The sequence below is a fragment of the Cyprinodon tularosa genome, unplaced genomic scaffold, assembly GCF_016077235.1.
Source record: "Cyprinodon tularosa strain WSP-4 unplaced genomic scaffold, ASM1607723v1 ctg19, whole genome shotgun sequence".
NCBI lineage: Eukaryota > Metazoa > Chordata > Actinopteri > Cyprinodontiformes > Cyprinodontidae > Cyprinodon > Cyprinodon tularosa.
Window position 1 is genome coordinate 2,080,894 of NW_024038678.1, and position 25,248 is coordinate 2,106,141.

General features: G+C 39.8%; 1 protein-coding gene and 1 pseudogene across 2 annotated transcripts; both read left to right on the top strand.

The window, feature by feature from the left end:
- Window positions 1-825: 825 nt before the first annotated feature.
- Window positions 826-24,579, top strand: LOC119782231 (la-related protein 4). 2 transcript variants are annotated; one of them, XM_038283109.1, is made up of 17 exons: window positions 826-1,357; window positions 8,036-8,144; window positions 8,276-8,434; window positions 9,650-9,728; window positions 10,139-10,275; window positions 10,350-10,453; window positions 10,536-10,646; window positions 10,731-10,784; window positions 10,862-11,071; window positions 12,507-12,610; window positions 12,866-12,907; window positions 14,262-14,501; window positions 19,138-19,192; window positions 19,288-19,440; window positions 19,522-19,661; window positions 19,749-19,950; window positions 22,041-24,579. In XM_038283109.1, the coding sequence occupies exons 1-17, from the start codon at window positions 1,241-1,243 to the stop codon at window positions 22,437-22,439; spliced, it is 2,415 nt and encodes an 804-aa protein (XP_038139037.1). In that variant the 5' UTR covers window positions 826-1,240; the 3' UTR covers window positions 22,440-24,579. The 2 variants fall into 2 exon arrangements, with proteins under 2 accessions (XP_038139037.1, XP_038139038.1); XM_038283110.1 differs by lacking the exon at window positions 12,866-12,907.
- Window positions 3,191-3,339, top strand: LOC119782270 (annotated as a pseudogene).
- Window positions 24,580-25,248: the final 669 nt, after the last annotated feature.

Below are 25,248 nucleotides of genomic sequence, written 5' to 3' on the forward strand. Positions count from 1 at the left end.
TACTCATTAACTGACTGATAAAAAATTATTTACCAGTAATAGTAAGTTAAAGGGATAGTTCGGTATTTTTGACATGAATCTGTATGGCATCCCGATCACCAGCGGCATGCAATCACACTGACTTACCCCTGGCAGCGTCCTGTGAGCAGAGTTATCGTCCAGTTTTGGTCAAGCCGAAAGTAGTCCTGCAGGTTTTTAGGAACAGCGAAATAAAACTTTTCTCTTCCCAAAACATTATGTGTCCAAAAGAGTGATATTTTCGCATCCCAAAAACATTGTAGTGGAAAAAGTCACACGTCGTTATCAATTGGTCCTATTTTCTCTCTGTTCGTATCAGTGCGCGCCGTCATTCAGACAGCGAGCCCAACAACAGCCATGTCTCCTTCCGCGGCGGAGGGAGACATGGCTGTTGTTGGGCTCGCTGTCTGAATGGCATGTGTGCATAAGCGTATTGCAACGTTTACCACAAAGATTTCATTCACTAGTTTCACCATATATTAATGAAAATTGCTATTAAATTGCTATTGTTTATAGTTGGTGCTGTAATTGTTATCAAGCCAGTAGTTTTTAAAGAATTTTTAACCCTTTTTTTTTCAAAAGAAATATATAATTATCATTAAGTATAATATTTGCCAAAACATTTAAGCATTACATTTTTAACATGCTTTTCACGTATTTATTAAGAATTTTTACTTTCTTGTTGTATTGCAATACCAATGTTAAGAGAGTTCCCGTTCAGTTCCGGGGTTTATGTTATGAAGATAAAACTACAATAAAAAACTACAGGAAGCGGAAGAGAAAAAAAACGGTTTCTCCAAAGGTCAACGAGAACTCGCGGTGGTAGCCGGGACGTCGGCGGTCTGTGTGCTGAGGATAGGTGCATGTCCCCAGTGTCCGCTCCACTTGCCCGATAAGGAATGCGTCTTGCGAAGTCGCTTAGGGGTTTACCAACTGATAAAACTCCAGCGGAGACCCTGGTATAGAAGGAGTCATGTTTTGGCGTCGCTTCTACTGTTCTTATTCAAGCGTACGAACCTAATTCACTGAGCTAGCTTGTTAGCCCGCTTCGTTGATTCATAGCGCGCTAGCCTGCTAGCTTGGAGTGTGCTGCTGGCCCATCCAGTTCACCAGGAGACGAGCTCGATTCACTGCAAAACAACCGGTGTTCGGGAAGTAGGTGGCGGCGACAGGCGGGGGGCCGGGAGAACGCGACGGTGTGGAAGTGAGTCAGGAGCGGCTGATGAGTTCAGACCAGAGCGGAGAGCCACCGCTGCTGCAGGAGGAGGCTGATCCCGGACCGAAGAGCGGTGGGAAGGACGAGGCTCCGCTGGGGAGCGAGGGAGGGTCAGGCGGCATGGTGAGTGAGGCCTTCTTTAGCTTCTCAGTTAGCTAGCTAAGAGACTTGAGCTCACTCGATTTGGTTCTGACAAAACGCACCCTTCTTAGAAGAACATTTGATTGAATGATAGCCCGATCAGTTTTTGTCATTTCTAATTAACTTGAATATATATATATATTTTGTGTTATTTTTACACAGTGGGGGGCTTTTCATTCCAGTCGATCATATATATATATATATATATATATATATATATATATATATATATATATATATATATATATATATATATATATATATATAATCATTTCATCTTGTAGTGTACTAAATATATTACATCCAAGCTAATATTTAAGGATTTGTGTGAATTCTGGAGCACTTTTTATATGGGTAGTTTGGGGGTGTTTCTCCCTTGTATAACACCGTAGACCTGCTCGCGCAGAAGTCACATTTATCTGCTAAAATTAACCCGACCAAGCAACGTTACGCAGGTGGCGCATAGTGTAAACGTCTGTTTTTCCTCCGATTTCTCTTTTAAAACTTTTTGTTATTGCAACTTTCATAAGTCTCTAATGAAACAGACGCTGCAGGTTAAACATATGTGTGCAAGCCAGCATATGCAAATGTTTAACACTTGGACGTTAGCAATGCGGCTAGCTAACTGTAGCGGAGCCGCTCCGTTCAGCACTCATAAGTAGTTTGCTGAGTAATAATTAGCTTGTGACTTTTATTTTGGTGGAACCATATAATAATGGTAGGGAATACTTGAAGGACTGGAGCACATATTCAACTAATTCTTCATTGGTGCTTCGACTGTTGACCGAGTTACAGGTTAAACTGCTGTAATATTATCCCGGCTAATCGCTGTGCTAGCTAGCCTAGCAGAGCGCTGTAAATACATGGTTTGAGCTTAGCTGCGCAGTCAGCTGACTCTTGTAGGTTGTCTATGGCCTGCGACACACAAGCATGCATTGTGACCATGTTTAGAGTTGATAAATGCCCTTCCCTGTTGTGAGTGACAAAGGAGTCAGATTTTTTTATTATTATTATTTTTGGAGGGATGGGTGTTCCTCCTTTGCGTCAACAGGAGGAACACGGCTAACAGCGAGGTGCTGCTGTCACAGTGGACGGCCAAAGGTGCTGGAGGAACCAGCATCATGTGGTAGTTACAGGGATTACAAATTCAAAGAAATTATAGAAGCTGATACACCACTTCTCCCTAAATTATACTATTTAAACACAGATTGGTGATTTTATTATAATTTTTTTAGCTAACTGAAACAGATGTAAGCAAGTTTAACTTGTTTAATTGGAATTGGTCAATTTTGCAACCCTAAAGTTTGCCTTGGTAAGATGACATTTCCTTCTCTGGTCCCTCTTTAATGTTGTTCCACACACACACTATGACCTTTTGTCACCTTGGTTACTCAGGGTAAGGGAAGGCTTAGAATATATCACCCACTAGTTCCTGCGTCTCCAATAGTCCTTGTGGCCCATCTAGTTGACCATTGTTGATATTACAAGCAAGTCAGTATGCAGACCAAGTGCCACCCATCCCCCCTGCTGGCTTGTTATGAAGAATTTATTTTTTGTTTTTGATTATATTTTCAAAAGTTCATTATTGGTATGGCTGCATTGTGTGTATACTGCCCTTATGTCTGCTTAGGGTAGTTTATGCTGCTGATGGTGAGGGGCAAAAAGCACCACAGGAAATGCTACTTAGGCTACATTCACAATGCAGGCCTTGATGCTCAATTCTGATTTTTTTTTTTGTGAAATTCGATTTTGTTGCATTGCCGTTCACATTTCCAAATATATGCCACTTGTATGTGATCTCCTTTGCAAACTGTCATACTTACCTGACCGGGGGTGATACCTTGATCATGAAGGGGGTTCACCCAGAGTGGAGTCCTTGTGTTTTCCAAGAGGCAACCTCTAAAATATGCTGCTTTAACAGTAGACTTTCTTATTTTTGCCAGTCGGATATCTTCGTGTGGTCATAGGATCCTACCACCAATTTTAGGCCAATCAAACAATGGGAGTGGCGGCCTAGTGGTTAGGGCATAGAGCTTTGAATGTTGAGGTTGTGAGTTCGATCCCCCACTCCCACAGACTGCCACTCTGCGTCCTGAGCAAGACCCTTAACCCCACAAATGCAGAGAAGTAATTTCCCTCTGGGATTATTAGAGTATATAAAATACAAAAACGGAAGTAAATATTGATGTTGTGCTGGAGTGCATCTAGTGATCTTTCCAAACCTTAAAACCTCAATCTTTTCAAGATAGTAAAAAAAAAAATACTACTCTCCGCATCATTGTCTGCCATGGTGTTTGTTCTTCTTGCCTCTCCTGTGTAGCAAGAAGCAGAATAATGACCCATGTTGGTTACTGATGGCGATCAGGTCGGATGAATGTAACCTGGCCGTTCAGACAAAGGTTCGCATTTGCAAAGATCAGATTCGTATTGGATTCAGGACCACATAGCCAAGTGGCCTGGGTCGGATTGGAAAAAATCGGATCTGTGTTGTTCAGACTGCCATGAAACGATCAGATACAGGTCGCATATGGGCAAAATAAATCGGATCGGGTCACTTCAGGCTGTGGTGTGAACGTAGCCAAAGTTTTGAAGGCATGGGAGGAGTTTAAACTTAACTAAAAACAGTGCAGTGTCCATACTGCAGAATTAAAATTGGCATTCAAGATTAGCACACCCTTGATGCTGCAACCTCTAAGCAGGAAATGTCTACTGCAGCTTCAAGCCTCCACCAAGATGGGATCCCCCTCACCTCCATCAAGTCGCACATTTAATATCCACTCACTCTATAAATGCAGCCAGTGCTTCGTATAGAACAGAACAATAACAGCATTTTTTTATTTTCTTTCTTTTGCTGCTTAGTCTACAGGGCTCAACCTCAACTTTGCTTAAAGCAGAACTGTGTTTTCATTGGCAAGCATGGCGGCCATGTGGCCAATCACATGTACAGATATAGTATTGTACTATTATGTGAAAACAGATACAGGAGCAGGCGCTGCTTGCTTGTGTGAGAGAAGTGAGGAGAGATTGAGTGTGCCTGTTTGTCAATGTGTAGCACTATGAGCGACACCCAAGGCAAAGCTGCATTTGACTGCAGTTTAAAGATATTGGGTACAAAAAGCAGAGTTCCTTCACTGCAAAATGGAAACTTGAGAAAATGCAGCCTCTACCACAAACCTGGATTAATGTATTGTATAGGAAGTGCAACAATTAGAGGGGTATTAAGTTTTGCTTTCTGGTTTGGATTTCGTCCGTTTCAAAAGAAAAAAAAATGCAAATAATTAGCCAAATTGAAGACTTCTCTTAAAAATGCTGAACAAGAAAGTGTTTAACACATTCAAACCGTTAGTATTATGCAGTTAAGATAAAAGTACAGGACTGAAAAAGATTAATTTAAAGCCATATGGGGTCAAATGAAAATAACTTTGCATCAATGTAAGCACAGAGCGAGGAAAAAACAAAAGTTAGGTTTGATCTTTTAAATTCCAACTACCCCCAAAATCTTTTTTTGCCAGTAAACTTTATACAAGGATGTTTTAGAATTTTGTCTCCATGCTCTGTCTCATTAGTTTGACAGTTTACTGCACATCTCTTTTTATCCTGGTATTGTTTATTATTGTCTGCATTAGGAAATGGAGAATACTTTTAATCTGGAAAAAGAGCAGAGTTCCCTGTCTGTCTGTCTAGTCCAAAATCATTATTTGACATTAACTTTGTTTTGGGTTACAAGATATGAATGTAAATAAATCATGTTTTTTAGTTTGTTTTGGTTCCAATGTTTTTTGATTAACATCGGGAAAGCTTCCCATGATTGGTCGCTCTGTCAGTCGCAGCCAAAACAACCAACAGATTACACCCCCTGGTGGATTAGGTGTTACCTCCTTAAGGTGCATTCTTAAAAAAATAAACATGTGAGCGGAAGTAAGGCCCCAGTATGTCTTGGAATTGTTAGGTTTCCTACAAGGAATTTCTTTTATTTGAAATGCATTGAGCTTTCTGATGTTTAAATCTATATAAAAATAATAAAAACTATAAAACACAGATTTCACTACATGGGTTGTTGCAATTTTATTATTGTGAAAGTATAATTGAGTGTTCACTCGGCAAGATTCCTGCTGATTTCTGCCCTGTCATCCCCTTCTGAGAGCCCCTGATAAACTGAGATGACCACTGCGATCACCAATGAAGGAAATCCGACATGTTGGATTGCTTGGCTCAATACCTTGTGTCTCTGTGGTATCATCCACATCAAGCAGATTTAAATCTGATGCTAGAGTTTGAGAATGTGAATTTTTGCAGTTTGACATGGCACATCAACCAATCCAGGAGATATCTGGGAGATGGTCACTGCGTCCATGCTGTGATCTATCCTCACAGGTTGTTGTTTTTTTTCATGAACAAGGAAAAGTCAGCGCTCTGATCATCTCACAAAAATATATTCTGAACTGTGGTTAGTTTTTCAATTAATACCTACATTAAATAAAAAATCTCCAGACTTGTTGGTGAAAAATGTTTGATTTTATATTCTGCTTTTTGCAGTTTTTACCACCTAAAACACGCTTTATATTCACTTCCATTTAGCACAAACTGCAACGGGAAATCTCATTGTTCGGCTGGCTTCAGTGAGCTGTCGCTTGGATTTCTGAGTGCTACCGCCCGCCTGTATGCAGGGATTGCAGTAAGAGAACGGCAACACGCGTCAGATCAATCTGTACACTTTGCTTGATATTTTCTAGACCGCTGTTATCCAGCTATAGTTTCTGGACTTCATGACATTGGATCATATCTGCAGGATCTGTTGTACTTTGGGATTCTGTTGGCTTTGTTTGACTTTTCAGAGTAAATTAAGCACTGTGACTCGCTCTGTTAAATCAAGGTCTGCTATGTTGAAGTGAAACAGACAACCAGCAGGCTTGATGATGTAGTGGGGCCTTTCATCCGCTGTGCAAATTGCTGCCGTTTTCTTTTGCTCGCCTTACCTGTCGAAATGAAAGGCAATCAGAAGTACACCGAACAGGTGTTTTTCTTTTTTGCAGGTTTTATGTTTTCTGTAAATGCTTGATAAGCACTGCACAATATTCTCAGGTATCCAGCAATTATTTAACAATGAGCCGAGCATTACTTGGTTTTAATGCATGACGTGGAGTATTGTGAGTTTGGAGTAAAGTAAGAGTTGAGTGTGAACAGTGTCACAATGCCTTGGATTCACGGCGCATAAAGACAATAGATGGTGTAGGTTCTTGCTGTCCTTATTGAAGCTTTAGCTTGACGCTCGTCAGACTCCCTTGTATCTAAAGCACTCCGAAAATAATTCCATGAGTCCACTTCTTGATTTCAACGGTTTACTTGAAAACTTAAGGCAACATTACAGAAAACATAAAATACATCCATGAAATTAAGTCCTTTTAAAGTCCAACGGAGCCGGGGAAGGGTGAGGTCAAAAAACTATTGCGCTCCAATCTCCATCTGATTCCCACTGCATTCCTCACCTGGCATGAAGATAAACCACTCCCCTTGGTGGGTTTTTAAATGTCACAATAAAAGTCAGATCTTACTCACAATATCAATTAACTGAACATATGAAAATAGCATTTTTTTATCCTAAATCCCTTTGGATCATTAAATAAAAAATAAAAAAACAATATTTATCTAATGAATTTGCATATTCTTAAATAAAATAAAAAGTAAATATTCTAACTCAAATAAACTACATTTATTGCCTGACGTAGTCCGACTCAATTCTAGTCAGAATATGAGTCTGATACTGCTCCATAGAGCTGTGATTATGGGGCGTGTTTTGAACGAACCAGGAAAAAAATGCCTCTGTACTCAATTGGATAGACCTACAACCAATAAGAGCAACGGAGTGCGTGACGTATGTTAAGCGAGGCATAGTTGTTGTCCACAAAAATCAAAGCGTGCAGTTGCACGCCTAGAATAAGAAGATGAGACTTGATCGCGTTTCTCTGTTCCTCTTTTAAAATTAATTTGCTGTCGATATCTTCTAGAACAGACCTAATAGCAGAATCTACTCACCCAAACTCTCCAGCCGCAGCCATTATTGTTGTCACCCAAGCGCGCTTTGGTCACGTGGTTGATAACGTTACTCTTGATCATCTGTCCATCATTGTATAAAGCCCGCCCTGACAATTTGATTGGATCGCCTGACAGTGGGCTTTAATACTCGCGCTACTATGGAGCAGAGCCAGACCGAACTTCCCCGAACTCAAACCTTGTGGGCGGGACTAAGTTCGGACTGGCACCCAGGCTACTACATTTAGGCTCTTACAGATGGTACGTTTTCTTTCAATTTAAAATAAGTATTAATCTTAACTCATGGGTTTTATTGAAAAACCTATGACAAACCCATGAGATTGAGTTTGCATCTGTCTTGTTGCTTTTACTTATGGAGAATTTTTTGCAGTTATTTTAAGCAAGAATACAGATTTTGAGATGGCTACTGTGGCAGACTGCTAAAAAGTTGACCTAGAATGAAAAACCTCTGGAAGTGATCACTTTACCTGGAACTTGGATTCCATGTTCCTTATAATCCTTAAGCGTATTTTGCAATACTCCTTTTTGCCAGAACCCAAATATTAGACTCTTTATTCTTGTTTTGATTTGAGCTTACCTGATCTTTTTTTTTGTTTTTGTTTTTTTAAGGTTACCTCGAACAGTGCTGGTTTGAACCCAAATGCCAAGGTGTGGCAGGAGATCCCCGTGGCCCCCAGCGAGGCTGTTACCAGTCCTCATTGGCCTCCCTCAGACATCAGTAAGTGTTTAATACATCAACATAAAAATGACATAAGGCAAATCAGTCCTGAGATCAGAACAATGTAAAAAAGAATTCATAAATATTTGACTAATTTTCGCAACCCAACTTTGTTCCTGTGTTTTGAACAGGTTATTCAGAGACTCCATCAGCTGGTTGTAAGCAGTACACTGTGGGATTTACCACCCTGGGTGACAGCAGCTCCACAGCAACAGCTGAGATAGCAGTAAATGGAATGGACCCTCAAGAGCTGGGCTTTTCCCCTGCAGAGTCCACGACGGGGAGCTCTGGTCAGTCGTTACCTCACATGCACGCTGCAGCTAAGGAGATGCCTCTTCCCAGTGCATTAGAAATAGGATTTTTTAATTAAAGAAAACCTTTTAAAATTAGTTTTATTATTAAAAGTTTATCCCTAGCTTGCCTGCAGCAAAATTTCTTTCAGTCTTTGAACACATCCAGTGTTTGACTGGCGGTTCGGACCTTTACAGTTCATTCATATACAACCACACCTAACCCTTTAATCAGTTCCTAATCTACCTTGTCAACATCTATCTTTATTGACTCTTAGAAACCTGAACTGGACATTATAGAGAAGTGAAGTACCCTGCCATACCATAGATTTTTCAGAAAGTTGTAATCAATTTCACATACAGCAAGTCTAATAGAGAATTAATTTATATGTTAGCCCTGAATGAAGAATGTAATTCTTCTTTGGTTTGTGCAGTTTCAATCAGAATCAGAAAGGACATCTGTAGCCCTGCTTCCTTGAGCCAGTGTGTCCAGTGGCTTGTGTCGTATGATGGTTGCTTTTTGTTTTTTTGCTCATGTAGGAGACACATGCTGAGTTAGCTTGAATGCAGGTGCCATTGTAATTTCGGTTTAGAGGGATTTGGCCCTCTGTAAAGGCTGGGTTACACTGGATGCGTACAAATTTAAAATCTCCAAACCAATTTTTTTTTTAATTTTAATTCCTTCGATGTTACACTAACTTTTATATATATATATATATATATATATATATATATATATATATATATATATATATATATACACATATATATATATATATATATATATATATATATATATACATACATACATACATATAGGTTGCTAAATAACTGAACAGCATTTCATTAAAACTAGACCTTGAGAAAGTATCATTCTAATAAGTTATTTTTTTTTTTATCATTATTTAGTCATTTCAGTAATGCATACATTTTCTTTTTGTATGAACACTGAGTATGTTGCTCCTCAATTCACTGTGATAAAATTAAGTCTTGTATTTTAAACAGCTTTAAACCACATAAGAGGCCATTAAAACACAGTTTCTCATTTTTTTTCTATCTTTAATAAACTAGATTTACAGGTGCCAGAACCACATTTAATGGAGACAAGATTAATAGGAAAGACAGCTGTTTGAGGCATGTCTTAGTTTATTGAACCAAAGGTTTGGCTTTTAATCATTTTTCTTACTTTGATTTTTTGATTTCGTTCCCCTTTAGATTCCAAAACTGAAGAGCAAGTCTCCTCTGAAAACCTACGAGAGTCTCTGAAAAAAGAACTGGAGTTTTATTTCTCAAGGTAGGATTTAAACATGTAAATATAGAGAAGTGAAATAAACAACCCTATTCAACTTCCTTTAGTTATGGCCTGCATGAAGGCCTTAGTAGCTACACCATGACATGCTTTTATTACTGAAAATATTTTAAAAAGTGAATAAAATCTGTGGAGTAACAAGGGGGAGGTACTAGATTTGTTTACACATAATTCCAGTAACTAGTCACTCTCAGGCTTCCTCTGGTATCTCATTAAAAGAAATAGGAAGTGTAGGAACCTTGTCCAAAATAATGATTTTTCTAAACTACATTTTCTAAAACCTCTGAATGTGAAGCTCATCGGTAAGGGACCCATCTCTTTTAGTTTTTTGAAGAAAGAAAAAAAAAGAACAACAACTTGGAACTCACCTGCATGAATTTATAATTTTGTTTCAGAGAAAATCTATCCAAGGATTTATACCTCATGTCCCAGATGGACAGCGACCAGTTTGTCCCCATTTGGACTATAGCCAGCATGGAGGGCATAAAGGTCCTCACCACGGACATGGAGCTCATCCTGGATGTGTTGAGATGTAAGTAAAAGTGTCAGGATGATTGTTGGTGAATTTGTGAGGAATCTCTATTTATATGCATGTCATGCCGTTAGCTTCTCCAATGGTACAAGTTGATGAAAAAGGGGAAAAAGTGCGACCCAACCACAAACGATGCATCATCATCCTGAGAGAGGTGCCTGAAACTACACCTGTTGAGGTACAGCCATCGTTCGCACATATTTTAGTCGTTGATAGAAGCAGTAGATTTTAAAGCAGACTATTTTGCTTCAACTCCACAGGAAGTTGAGTCGTTGTTTAAAAACGACAATTGTCCAAAGGTGATAAGTGTTGAGTTTGCACACAACAACAACTGGTACATCACATTCCAATCGGACACAGATGCTCAGCAGGTACATCTGTTTACACTCTTTTCTCCTCTGTTGCTGACCGTTCAAAATGCAGCTCCTTAGGTGACTGTTGAATCGCTCTTCCAGGCATACAGGTACTTAAGGGAAGAAGTCAAAACATTTCAGGGAAAACCCATTATGGTAAGTTAAACACAATGTTTCACAGGTAGCGCTTTGGGAAACCTCAGTTGTTTAATTGCTCTTTATTCTCCCAACAGGCAAGGATAAAGGCCATAAACACATTCTTTGCAAAGAATGGTTACCGTAGCATGGACAGCAGCTTATACGCTCAGCAGTCCCAGAACCAATCCCAGTACAGCTCTCCACTCTACATGCAGCACGTCTACCCCCAGCAGCAGTACCCAGTCTACGGCATTGTACCTCCTACCTGGACCCCTTCACCCACACCTTATTTTGAAACTCCTCTGGTAAGGAGCAACTTCCTCTTAACAGACTACATGTAGTTTGACTAAATCACGGTAAACATATATTTATGTTACAAAGAGATTTCCTTATTTCAGCTGGTGCTGCTTTTATAATTGTGATCAGTATTTTTGTGTATAACATTTAAAGGTGATTTTAGGTAGTATATTAAACAATAATTTTAATGCATTCTTGGTGTTAAGGCTCTGGTGTACTATGGAAAAACAGGGATGAGACCGACGGTTGGCAGTTCTTTAAAATTGTTAAAACTGAACCGTGTGTAAAACAAAAAATGCTGCTTAACAGCTTTATTATTCATAGTCAGGGAAGTCGTCTCTTGTACTCAGATTCTGTGTCTTAAATAGACCTTAAGATTCTTGTAATGAAACAGTTTCTACTTCATTGCCATTTAAGAGCTGAAAACATCACGGTCAGAGAGTCTAATGATGACCATCTGTAAGTTTGAATGTGTTATTTCATCCACTTTTTTAACCGGTTTGCTCCCACCTTTTTGGAACTTTTGCACAAAACTATTGCATATCCAAATCCCAGATGTTTATGATGCATCTGATTTAATAGCTAAGGTCTTCTATTTTCTGGAGATATGTGTTCAAACTGTAAGTTTTACAAAACTTGAGCTGTGTGACGTTGAATATTTCCCCCTGAAAAATGTTTACTTTTACATAAAAAAATGCATTTTTAATCTTCCATATGTTGGGTATAATTCATAGTTGAACTCTCCACTTTCTACATGGGCTGATCATGTTGTGGATAATAACTGTTGAAAACGTTAGATCTCTGGTCACAAACATTGTAAAACTGTGACCCTTTTTGTATGCTAAAAGGTCTATTTGGCACAATTGATTAAAATTGGGACCAAATGGATAATTGGATTTTTTTCTGCTTTAAAGCAGTGATCCGTTCTTGGTCTTTGTTCTTAAAGGAAACTCCTGGACCATTTTAGATGCTTCAACACCACCTGGTAAAATAACAGCTTAATAGACCGTATTATCAAAGATGTTGATTTGAGACCACTGCTTTAAAGAAAATGTATCTGTACACAAAAATTTTAGTACAAAGCATTTTCCTAGTTTGGATTAATTGCCTACGATGTTCAAGCAATTGCTGGAGTCTCTAAGAGCAAAATGCATGTAAGAAAAACATTAGGTTGTATTAAAACTAAGTACAGCTCACCCTTGTTTTCTTTTCTATCATTAGGATATTCCCGAATGCATGAAGGATGGTGAATCATTGCTCAATAGCCTAGTATCTGTTGCATCCAATATTGTGTGTGTATATTGGGATTTAAAATGAAGTAAATTTCAGCTTAAATATGAGCTTCAAAGCCTCCCTCTGACATTCTTGAAGTGTTGCAGAGTAAATAAAGAAAATTGCTGCATGAAACTAGATCAGTAAAAGCCGCTTTTTCCCTCCCTGCAGGCACCTTTTCCTAACAGCAGCTTTGTAAATGGATTTGGCTCTGCAGGACACTACAAAGCTGGCTCCACTGCTCTTAACCTAACTCGCCCATTCAACAGAAACCGGTAAGCAGGTTTAGTTTGGGTTCTTCAGGTGTTTTTGTTTTATGCTGTGCTGTGTTTTTAAGGTTTACTTAAATCTCAGCCTTCTGTTTTCATGATCGTACTAGAATTAAACTGTAGCTTTAACCACTTGTGTTGTTGTTGGCATGCTGAGTTAGACTGTTGAAATTAGATCATCTGCAATGCAGTGTTGTCTGAAGAAAATATAACCCGACAGGGAAATGCTTCTCACTTCCCTCTTTCTTACTGTCCTCACAGTGTCCCTCTGTACTCAAGAAAGAATGTAATAAATGCCTTCAGGTACCTCCATGTTATACTTTATGAGCTTCATCACTGCCTTCATGTTTTACCATAGTGCTGCAGCCCTAACAGGACCACACCCTTTAATCATCAAATATGTTTATTTTGATCATTTGTCCTCCTCATTTCTGTGATGATGTTTGGTGCCATTTATATAGATAAAAAAAATGTTCCTCTTAAATTTGATTACCAGTTAATGCCATTCATGAACTTTAGGCGCCAAACACATCCTCTGCATCAATATGTGTAACATCAGTTATTAACTCCATTTTACACTAACTCATTTTTTATTATTTTATTGTTGTTTTCATCATTGACCAAATATCATGTGCGAGAGCTGACAGAGTTGATGCAGTCAGGAGCAGCTGAGGAATCATTTCAACCCGATGATGAGATCATGATGCGCATAGAGGGAAAATATGGGATGCAGTTAAATGGCTTCTGGTCCTCTTTCTTTTCTTTCTATTTTCTCTCTCTACTATTCTCTTACTTTCCAGAGTCAGACGCTTCACTCCCATCCCAATGAGCGTTCAGATTATGAGATCTGAGGGTTGACTCAATATAGAATTAAATATGAACCATATAGAAAATACTTCAACTTAAGCTCTGTTTCACTCGGGTTATGTCGGCTCTACTTGGCGAGTCTGTGATTGGTTGCAGTCTTTACTCCTTCAGCCAATCACGTTGACAGATGTAGCCCAGACAAACCTGCCTGCTTGCCTATGTTGTTGTAAAGGATGCGACTTATGTTTGGGTTGTTGGAGCCATTGTTTGCTTTGAAATCAATTGCATGTTGCTGTTTTCTGTATGTGATGTATTTTCACCAAAGTGATTTCAGTACTAGTTAAGTGCAATTTTTAAAATGTATTATCTTTATTTAACTTTCAAAAGGTTTTTCTCCAGTCAATCTGGAGTTAAACTAACCATATCTCTGGTCTGTTGCAGTCTCTAACAGGTTTTGATATATTTCTCTCCATTTGTAAATTACAGCAAGATGCTACCACCACCACGTTTTACTTTTGGGCAGGTGCTCTCGCACTCTTTAAATACTGAAAAGAGTTTCACATTAAATATGTCTCACTGCAGGGGATTAATCCTTTACACTTGTTGAGAAAAATTAAACTACGACTGACTTTAGGATCAGAGCTGAACTAGCACTGGAAATGCTTTAGTTCAGATAGGGCTGTTGTAGGCTGACTTTTGTGAATTTCAAAGTTCCTGAATGTTGTCTAAATCTTGAGAATTGGAAGCAGAACTGCAAAACACCTAGTAATTATCACTGTGTGTGTTCATTTGGAATCTGCCATTTGTTATCCATGTTAACTAAACTGTATTTCAATTTCTTCTGGAGCAGAAACCATGTAAAGCCCCAAGTCAGGACGAGTGAGGTGACTGCAGGCTCAATAACACCTGTTTCACTGGAGAGTCTGGCTGCACTGCGCAGCCCACAGCCGCCTATTGTCGGTGTTGGAGCCCCCATCACCACTAACCCCAATCAGACAACTGCTGACATTACTTCAGCCTTCTCGCAGCTCTCCTCTTCTTCGTCATCTTTGGATCCTAGTGATGACAGCAGCATCGCTGGACGTGGAAGGTAAACTTGGACTACTGCTGATAAGTTTTTTTTTTTTACTGTTAACACTAGAAGTCCCAAAGTGCAGACTTTAGTCTGCACCTAGTTTTTATCAAGTATCCCCCCAAAGGTGTTAACGGCTCTCCTCTGGTGCTCCATTTTCAAATCAAATGCAAATGTAGGAATGTGGTTTGGTGACTTCAGCTAGTGTGCTGGGGTTTCTTGGTTAAAGTTGCCTCCCTTTGTGTTCTAAATGAGCTTTTTCAAGGAGTTGAGTAATTTACAGAATTTCTGTGGAGATAAATAGAGCAGGCACAGCACACAGACTCAGAATTCACCCGGAATTCACCATGGCACAACCAAGGCTACCAAGAAGGATGAACGCTCAGGAGGCTTAAGCTATGCTTCAGAGCATGCCAGACTACGAATCTGATGGTGGATCTGTTGGAGACTTAGCATTTCAAAATGAAAACAGAGCAACCGATTCTCCAAGTGAAGAGGATGATTCTGATGAGAATGCGACTGCTTTTGCACCAGCAAATCCTCCCCTCCAAAGACGCACCAGGGGCCGAGTGGTCAATTATATGATTGAGCGGGACAGTTCAAACACTGAGGCTACGTCAGATGAAGAGGAAGACACAGTGCGCGGCAACCCCCCTCCTTGCAAAAAACAAAAAACTGCCGATGTTGGCACAATGCCTGGATCCACAGAGAAGGCGAAAGATGGCACTGTTTGGTCCCACTGGAAAGTTGGAGACTTTTCTGTTCCTGAAACCCCACAGACTGCCTTCAATGGATCTAGAGGGCCAACAGCTTCTGCCAAGCGCAAAATCACAACTCACCTTTGCAGCTTCCTGTGTTTGTTGGATCTGAACATGTAGATGACCATCAGAGACTGCACAGTCCACGAGGCCCGCAGAACAAACCCCAGCTGGCAGATGAGTGTCTATGAGCTGATGGCTTTCCTCGCAACCCTTTTTCGAAGGGCTGCCATGGGTTACATTGGTCCCATGAGACACATGTGGGCCAATAAATTCGGAAACGCAGATATCAAACCCATAATGCCTCATAACCGTTTTTTTAAATAAGACGGTACCTTCGTTTTGACAACAAGGACACCCGCAAGGAACGCATACACAATGACAAATTTGCAGCAATTTCTGACATCTGTATGCAGTTTGTTCAGAACTGTGTGTCGTCCTACAGTCCAGGACAGCATGTTACTGTGGATGAGCAGCTGTTTCCGTCCAAGGTTCGGTGCCCCTTTTTGCAGTACATATAATATAACTAGGTCTACGTCATCAGTGTCGCCAACACCGGAATGATTTCAGACAGCGGGGCCACCAGCGCAGTGATCAGACGATAACTGATCTGTACAATGAAAATATCTCCATCAGCTGACAAGAATATTTATACAACAATGACCATCTGCCCTATTTACTAGAGGGCAAACAAGCAAACATCATCCGCTCGCGATTTCCAGCGGAAAGACGGTTTTGCTCTTGAAACCGGTTTCCAGCTCAAATTCCAATCTGGCGGCAAGGGGAAATGTAAAGGTTGTGGGTGGGAAGTCCAGCTCCCAGAATAAATAGGCCCAACAGATCGACTCAGAGTTATTGAGATTTCAAGCTTGGCTTCGCTTGGTGTACAAGCTTGGCTGCAACAGACGAGCATGTGTTGTACAAGCCGTGCATAGGGACCAAAGAGAGTCCACCAAAGTTAATTCTGCTACTTGCAAATGAACTTCGTAACATTTTTATTCAAGAAAAGGCAATAAAGGAAGAACATGAGACAGCATTGTGAGATGAAGAGACTAGGGCTGTTCCTTGTGTGTCATAAATGTTACTCCAATACTAAAGGCATACTGTTTGTCATTCTCTAAGATTAAATTTTGAATGACATAAAAAGGCGAGACAAGACAAAATACAATTATTCTTTCTTTCATATAGTGAGCTTTGCAATATAAATGAGTCTGTTGGTGAATGGACAATAGAAATAGGCTCTGCCTTGCCTTGTTGGAAAAGCATGGTTATGACTTGTTCTCAGCTCAGGAACTAGGACCACTATGATATCTGGTTGTTCAATAGGTTTGCCTAAATAAAAGATTTAGATATGACATATAAATATATTCCTGCAAAAAGGTATGATGTTGCAGGGGCAGGTACTGAAAAGTGCTTGGAACATGGTCTTGATGCCAGTTTGTTTCAGCCTTTATCCAGTCTTAATGTAGAAGGGCTGGTCATATCACAGGTTATTTGCATTACAATAGGGACAGTTAGCAAGGCAGAGTGAATACACAAACTTGCAGAGGGGAGGGGGGCTTGCAGGAAAACTGAAAATCTCTGGGACATCTAGTGTTAAGGACACAGCATGTTTGCTCAATGTTTTTAACTTTTTTTTTAATACAAACGGATAAAATAACAGAAGCAGCGTTCAAGGTGCAACTGATAACGGCAAACAGATGCTAGAGAGTAGGGCTGGGCGATATAGAAAAAAAGCTTATCGATAAAAAAAAATGCATATTGATCGATATCGATAATTATTGAAAAGATTTGAAACCATATTTTATGTGCAGCTCTGCCTGGACTTTTTATAATATTGCTAAATGATTTAATTTTAATAAAAAACACAAACACAGACTTCGAATTAAATCTTTATGTAACCAACTTTTTTTAACCATAACAGAATTGTTTTAAAGAAAAATAACTTAAGAGACCTGGGTTATGTTATTAAATACTGGCAAAGAATAAACTAAAGTGACCAGAAAAGTGACCAAAATAAATATAACAAATAAATAAATGCCCCCCCACCGCCGCCGCCGTTTCCTGCTTTAACCTGAGGTATTACTTTGAAGTTTCTGGCCCCTCAGCATTTTTATCTCAATTGTTAGAACTACGTGGGAAACTGCCCAGAACTGAAAATATATATTTTTTTTCCGAAGATTCCTCGGAGGAGAGCCGCGCCGGGGCCTACACAGCTCGTACTCCTGCGGCTGTGAGCGGCTGAGATGATAAAAAAAAAAAAAGTTGGTTGTGTTATCAGACTTCGTTTTCACTGGTTCCCGACACATTTTCCAGATGACTGTGGTTTGTTTTTGGTCCGACTTGCCATGACCGAAATACTGCCAGACTGCCGAACTACAAAAACCCTTCTTTGGAACAATTTCCTCCGCCTCTCCTTGCTGCGACATCTTCATGTGCTCTGTGTTGTGGTTTGAGAGGGCGGTGCTTGGTGACAGCATGCCTGCGTCCGCGATTGTGATTGGTTGGGAGGAAGCAGTGACTAGCATAAACCTACATGCTAGGCTACAATGAGAAGGAAGGAAAACTGTGTTTCTTTATCGAACTTTTATCGACCCTCTTTTTTTCTATTGCGCCACACGTCTATCGATCGATATATATCGTTATTGAATTATCGCCCAGCCCTACTAGAGAGTCCCACAATGCAATGCGGCTCTCTCTAGCCCCATGGTGGAGGATCTCTGATGACATTTAAACTGGACTTAATTTAATGTTTATAGAATTGTAATGACCTGAACTGCTCCGAGTTCCTTTGGAAAGCTGGTGACTTTGTCCAGATTTCTTTATGTGGCTTTATTCGTTAAAAACACTGCCTCTTTACTCTGTTAGAAATATTCTAAATTGCCACTTATAGGCATTGGTACGACGGAGTATTAGGGCCACACATGAAGAGAAAAAATATTTTTGCCATGACGAGTTTAATCTCGACGTGTCGACTTTAAACTCGCCCTGTCGACTTTAAACTCGCCATTTCGAGAATAAAGTTGATATATCGTGGCGACTTTAATCTCGACATTCCAAAGTTTGGAGAAAAGAGCAACCGCGTTCCACAGCTGCAGTCTGCGTTTTAAGAGTGAAGGTAGTCTTTGACGTGCTGCAACTGTATAATCATCACAGAAAGTACAATTTGACCAAATCATCTACACAAGGCATGTCTGATTCTGGATTCTGTGCATGTAACCTGTGCAGCGGTTGGCTCTCTTGAACTAATTTCAACTTTATTGTCGACACGTCGAGATTAAACTCCTCATGGCAAAAATATTTTTTCTCTTCATGTGTGGCCCTAATACTCCGTCGTACATTGGTGGACTTTAGGATTGTAAAAGGACATAAACGGTTTGCTAAACACAATGCCATTACTATTGAGACTCAGGGGGCTTTCAGTATATTTAAATCAAGAGAAATGTAAGTTTTTTTTTTTTTTATTAGAACAGAGAAAATAAGTTTAAATTTGTTTTGTCAGTTTATAGACCTTAGAAGGGTGGGTGTTCAGAAGACAACCAACTGGATTTGTTTGTAAATTAATAAAAGCTGCGATTAGACTAAGGGTTACAAAATTGGATTTTTCAAGTTGGTAGATGATTTAAAGAAAAAAAAAAACAACTAAAGAATAGTACAAATTAAAAGAAACTCTGTTTTGTTTCTGGGGAAACAGAAAAGACTGCTCTGTCACCTTCTAGCTATCTCTGTGATATTTGACATCAGATCTTGACTGAAAGTTCCTGTACTAAATAATTTACCCAATTATTTGCTTGCACTTTTTATATTGTACTTTTCTTCCAACCTATATGTGTAAATGAAGGGATAAACTTATTGTTTGACGCTTAATGCTAACAGTTTAATTATGTGCTTTGCAGACGGAGCACAACCTACAGAGGAACACGAAGAAGGCGAGAAGATGAGCGGAACGCGGTAAATGGTTAAGCCTGATTGCCGTAGTGCTTCGGTTTGTTTAGATTTTCAGCCATAGCTTCATTATTCGACTGCTTTCTCCATTATCATTCCAGAGGCCTGTCCCTTTAGCCGACGTGAAGGTTTCTCCTTCCAAGTTTGACTTGGCTGCCAACAACTTCCCGCCTCTTCCTGGCTGTGTGGTCAGCACGCAGGGAGAGCCTGTGCTAGAAAACCGAATGTCTGATGTAGTGCGAGGTTTGTACAAGGTAAGAGTTATTTTATTTACAATTAATAGAACTCCGTGAGTTTTCAGAGTTGTAATTTAAACGCATTTTTGCATCTTACAGACGGAGCAGACCAGTAAAGAAACCACTGTTAGTCCAGGATCAGCCCAAACCCATCCCAGTGAGGATGCTGTGGCTGTCTCAAGTCCTGCTCTGACCACCCCAAAATCCACTTCACAACCACTTGGTTCTCTGGCTTCCCGGTATGATGATCTGTTTTGTTTTTTGTTTCCCCGATATATTTACTGTTTCTCTCTGTGAGCTGATACTCAAAATGTTTATTCTCACAGTATAACTCCTCAAGAGAAGAGAGTCGAGCGGGCCAAACCCCCAGTGTCCAAAGCAACTCAGCGTACACCGGTTCAAACTACTTTGAACTCCTCTTCCTCACAGCCTACGTCTTGCTCACGACCTCAGCCATCTGCTGCTTCCACAGCTGGGACCACCAGCACACCAGCCCCCTCTACAGCCACTATTTCCACACCAACACAGGTACATGGAGATCTGCTTTTTTACTGCAAACTTGATTTTATTCCTGGTTATTAGATTTTTTGCATCAGGGAGACAATGGGGGGGAACTTTCTGTTTTATATGAAATTTGCAGGTTCGTTGTTTTTTTGTTTTGTTTTTGTTTCCTACTCTTTCCTGCCTTTAGTTCAGAACATTATTTTCCAATGAACATTCTGATTATAAGCTCTGAAGCTGAAGAATGGTTTGCAGACGTATTCATACCCCTTGAACCTTTTTGTTCAAACATTAAAACCTTGTGCTTCAATATACCTTTTCAAGTGGAAGGTAACAAGAAATGGTTTTCAAGATAATTTATCTCCCTTTATAAGATGGGTAAAAATTTCTAAAATGCTTATTTTGCACAAGTTGAACATATTGACATTTATTACCCTATCATACTTGAAACTTGAGAGATTTTGCCCAATTTAAATATATATACACTATATTGCCAAAAGTATTTGCTCACCTGCCTTGACTCACATATGAGCTTAAGTGACATCCCGTTCCTAATCCATAGGGTTCAATATGACGTCGGTCCACCCTTTGCAGCTAGAACAGCTTCAACTCTTCTGGGAAGGCTGTCCACAAGGTTTAGGAGTGTGTTTATGGGAATTTTTGACCATTCTTCCAGAAGCGCATTTGTGAGGTCGCACACTGATGTTGGACGAGAAGGCCTGGCTCTCAGTCTCCGCTCTAATTCATCCCAAAGGTGTTCTATCGGGTTGAGGTCAGGACTCTGTGCAGGCCAGTCAAGTTCATCCACACCAGACTCTGTCATCCATGTCTTTATGGACCTTGCTTTGTGCACTGGTGCACAGTCATGTTGGAAGAGGAAGGGGCCAGCTCCAAACTGTTCCCACAAAGTTGGGAGCATGGAATTGTCCAAAATGTCTTGGTATGCTGAAGCATTCAGAGTTCCTTTCACTGGAACTAAGGGGCCAAGCCCAGCTCCTGAAAAACAACCCCACACCATAATCCCCCCTCCAACAAACTTTACACTTGGCACAATGCAGTCAGACAAGTACCGTTCTCCTGGCAACCGCCAAACCCAGACCCGTCCATCAGATTGCCAGATGGAGAAGCGCGATTCGTCACTCCAGAGAACGCGTCTCCACTGCTCTAGAGTCCAGTGGCGGCGTGCTTTACACCACCGCATCCGACGCTTTGCATTGCACTTGGTGATGTATGGCTTGGATGCAGCTGCTCGACCATGGAAACCCATTCCATGAAGCTCTCTGCGCACTGTTCTTGAGCTAATCTGAAGGCCACATGAAGTTTGGAGGTCTGTAGTGATTGACTCTGCAGAAAGTTGGCGACCTCTTCGCACTATGCGCGTCAGCATCCGCTGACCCCGCTCCGTCAGTTTACGTGGCCTACCACTTCGTGGCTGAGTTGCTGTCGTTCCCAAACACTTCCATTTTCTTATAATACAGCTGACAGTTGACTGTGGAATATTTAGGAGCGAGGAAATTTCACGACTGGATTTGTTGCACAGGTGGCATCCTATCACAGTTCCACGCTGGAATTCACTGAGCTCCTGAGAGCGACCCATTCTTTCACAAATGTTTGTAAAAACAGTCTGCATGCCTAGGTGCTTGAATTTATACACCTGTGGCCATGGAAGTGATTGGAACACCTGATTCCAATAATTTGGATGGGTGAGCAAATACTTTTGGCAATATAGTGTATATATATATATATATATATATATATATATATATATATATATATATATATATATATATATATATATATATATATATATATATATATAGTTTTCATTTCTTCATGCTCACATTTTTTTATGCTGATATTAAACCAAAAAATAACACAAAATAAAGTGAAACACCCTGCAGCATCAGCTAGCTTTAATACATGAAGCATCATGGTTTTTCTGACAGCGGTATTTACTTTGTGTTGCTCTATTACATAAGTGTCCTGCAGAATGAAATAGATTTTTGGGTTATATTACATCACTGAAGTAGTACTTTAACACTAAATGAACAATTACTTTCAGTCACTCAGGTCTTAAACATAAGATATATATTTTTTGGTAATCTACCTTTCTTCAGGAACCCCGTAAACTCAGCTACGCCGAAGTGTGCCAACGGCCACCCAAAGACCCTCCCCCAGCAGCCCCTGCCCAGGCTCCCTCTGCCGCAGCGTCTGGCCAACCATTACGTGAGCTGCGCGTGAACAAGGCCGAGGAGCTGGCCTCCAGCAGCAGCAGCAGCCCAGGAGATAAGCAGGAGAGAGGCCACGACAAGGAGGGGGGATGGGAATGCAAGGAGAGCCGACCGCCGCGTGAACGTGACTCTCAAGGTTACCATCGCAGCAACGGGCCCAGAGGCCCGGGGGGGCTCAAGTTCCGGGACCAACGGCGCCCGCCCCCGGCTCGAAGAGGCTCCCCTCAGGGAGGCTACAGACACACTGGCAAAGAGCAGAATATACCACCAGTTTCGCCAAAGTAAAAACTTGATATGACTAGAAAAAATATGTATGAATATATATACATGGAGATATATATATAAATATATATATAAAACTATATAAAGATAAATAAAATAAAAAGCAACAACTTTATGGTAGCCACCTTCCCCCCTCCCTGAGCGGAGACTGTCCAATGAAAAGCTTTTAAAACGACTAACATCCAGGACTTGAGGGCAGAGTGACGCCTGATGAACTCTTAGAAGTGGTTCTAAAAGGGACCTGGCTCTCGCTTTGGCCTCCAGCGTTACGCTTAACACCATATCAGTGCGATTTATCAGGAGGCTGTGCTTATGCTCTGCTTGGGGGAAGGTGGGATGCTGGGCCACATTAAACGGCCCTCTACCTATTTTTTTTTTTTTTTTTTTTTTTTTTAAATAGATGTTGGTCTGCAAGAACAATGTGCACTAAGAGGAAAACATGCATATATGTCATACATGTACAAAGATATCACTAACACGCAAAGAGACATCAGTTTTCGTTTTTCCCCGTGTGCTTAGGTTCGCAAGTATGACTGAAGGGTCGAACGATGTCTACGTGTGCATTGATTGTCAGGCAAAATGATTGAAGTGCTGCAGTTGCACCAATTTTTATGAAATGGATAACTTGATTTTTCCAGCAGAGATCCTGAATCGTTGTCCAGAAAAAAAAGACGGAGTCTTCTATTTGTAAATTAACGAAACTGTGTTAAACAGTGGTGTTATGAATCTGAGTCATTATCGGTTTCAGAAACTGTTCCTGTACACCTCGGTCACCTGTGTGATTTTGTTTGAAACTGAAATAGAGGTTTTAGGAGGGGGGGTGGTCATGAACCTGGTCCAAAGTTTTTCATGTTATTTTGTTAATCAGAACCATTTGTTGATCTATCCACTGCAGTGGATTCAGAACTGCATTGTTAATCAGTCAGGTTCTCTGTTTACATCTCTGTTTTTTTGTTTTTGGGGGGTAGAGAATCTATATGTCGATGGTAAGATTTGACTGTTAAGTGTGCCTGTTGGTTCAAGTGACGTTAGGCTTTTCTACATTATCACAGGATATTCAGGTTAAGCTTATATCTGTGAATTGTTCCTAATGGTGACAAAGTTTTAAGAAAAGAGGCTAAGGAGTGCTGTTAAGGTTGATAGCTACAAAATATCTGGCAGCGAAGTTGTGGAAAATGAGAAACTTTTCCTCATGCTATGTGCCAGCTGCCTGCGATCATAGTTCTAGGATAACGTTTCTGATTTTTATTGAGATAGGCTAAATGCATTAGCTTGGGGGGGGGATTTTTGGATCAGTGAAACTGGATTTTTTTTTTTTTTTTTTTTTTTTTTTTTGAGAAGCTGTAGAGGTATAGTTGCCTATGCTATATTGTTATAACCCTCCACTAGAGATGTGTGGGAGAATGTAATTATTTCTAGTACTAAATTTGACGAGAGGCTTTTGACAGACCTGTATCTATCGGATTGTTTTTGTGCTTTAGGGTGAGTTTGCAGGTTTGTTTCTCCATTTTATTTTTTTCCCTTTTTTTTTATTTTGAAAAAAAAAAAAAAAAAACAGGTTTGCTTAGAATATGAAGCTTGACTCACTGTATGTGTTGCTTTATGAATTTATTTATTTTAATTTTAATGCACAAAGCTTTTCTCCCAATCTTGGTAGGCTGGTTTCGCCAAAGTTGTGTGAAATCGTATTGTCAAAAAAAAAATCACGCATATGACATTTGTATACTGATCAAAGTGTCAGCTGAAAGGAAAAATACTTGATGCATTTCCTTTGGGTCTGTCAATGCAGTGAACGAGTATCCAATCACTGGGGCTATAATTATATATATTTTTTCCTCATTGGGTATGAGCAGCTAGTGATTTAGTATAATTCAAGAAATGCACTAACATGTTTTTAAAAAGAATCGTACTCATAAGTAATGTGAAATAATTTTTAGAAGCATATGGTTGATGTCGACAGGCTTGCAAATACCTACAGAACCTGCTTTCCCCCTCTGACATATTATTTGGGTTGTGTTTCTGTTTGATTAGGGTTGGGGTGGCAACAGGCAATGTAGTAATCGATCAACCAAGTGTTTGAGACACAATTGTAGAAACTGTATGAAATGTCACCAAAAATAAATTATCTTGATTTGGCTCTCCAGTCTCACTTGTCTTACGTCTTTGCTCCAGCCTTGGATTCCTTGCCCAGACCAAGCGCAGTTAAGGGTTGCCTTTTACTGATTTTTCTGCATCTTTCTATTCTTTACCGAGGATGGATGCCTGTGTCGACTGTAATGCCTGCATAGCTCTTTGTTGATAAAGCGTTTGATATCTACTTATCTGCTTTAAAAACCAATGCTGAATTAAATTTATTTTGAATTTTCTAGATCTTTTAGCTCTTTCTTTCTGTATTAATGATTAGGAACTTCAAATTTAATCACTAACAATAGATGGGGAAACAAGTAACACATTTCTATGGGTAGATAAAATGTGACATTAAGCAGGATTTAAATTTCTGTCATTGTTTTTGATTACTTTAAGAATGTTTTACAGGTATCTGTGAAGTCAGTTCAATGTTTGAATTTGCATAAAGATCTTAACATAATGAAGATTTCCAAGTTTGTTTAATTTAAAACATTTTTGTTGAATGTCAATTAAAGTCTGCTGACTGAGGATTTATTCTTTGCAATCAACATTTCACTCATAATGTGATCAGAAAAAAAAAAAATCAACTTGTTTTAATGGAAAATGCTTTTTTAATTGTTTTATTTCAAGATTTTTTTTGTCATCAATTTAGTCAAACCTTTCAAATGAAATAGAATGTCTTATA

Coding starts and splice junctions, on each gene's coding strand:
- LOC119782231 (XM_038283109.1), top strand. CDS start 1,241: ATGAGTTCAGACCAGAGCGGAGAGCCACCGCTGCTGCAGGAGGAGGCT. Junction 11,072..12,506: donor CTTATTTTGAAACTCCTCTG/GTAAGGAGCAAC, acceptor CCCTCCCTGCAG/GCACCTTTTCCTAACAGCAG. Junction 19,951..22,040: donor CTATTTCCACACCAACACAG/GTACATGGAGAT, acceptor ACCTTTCTTCAG/GAACCCCGTAAACTCAGCTA.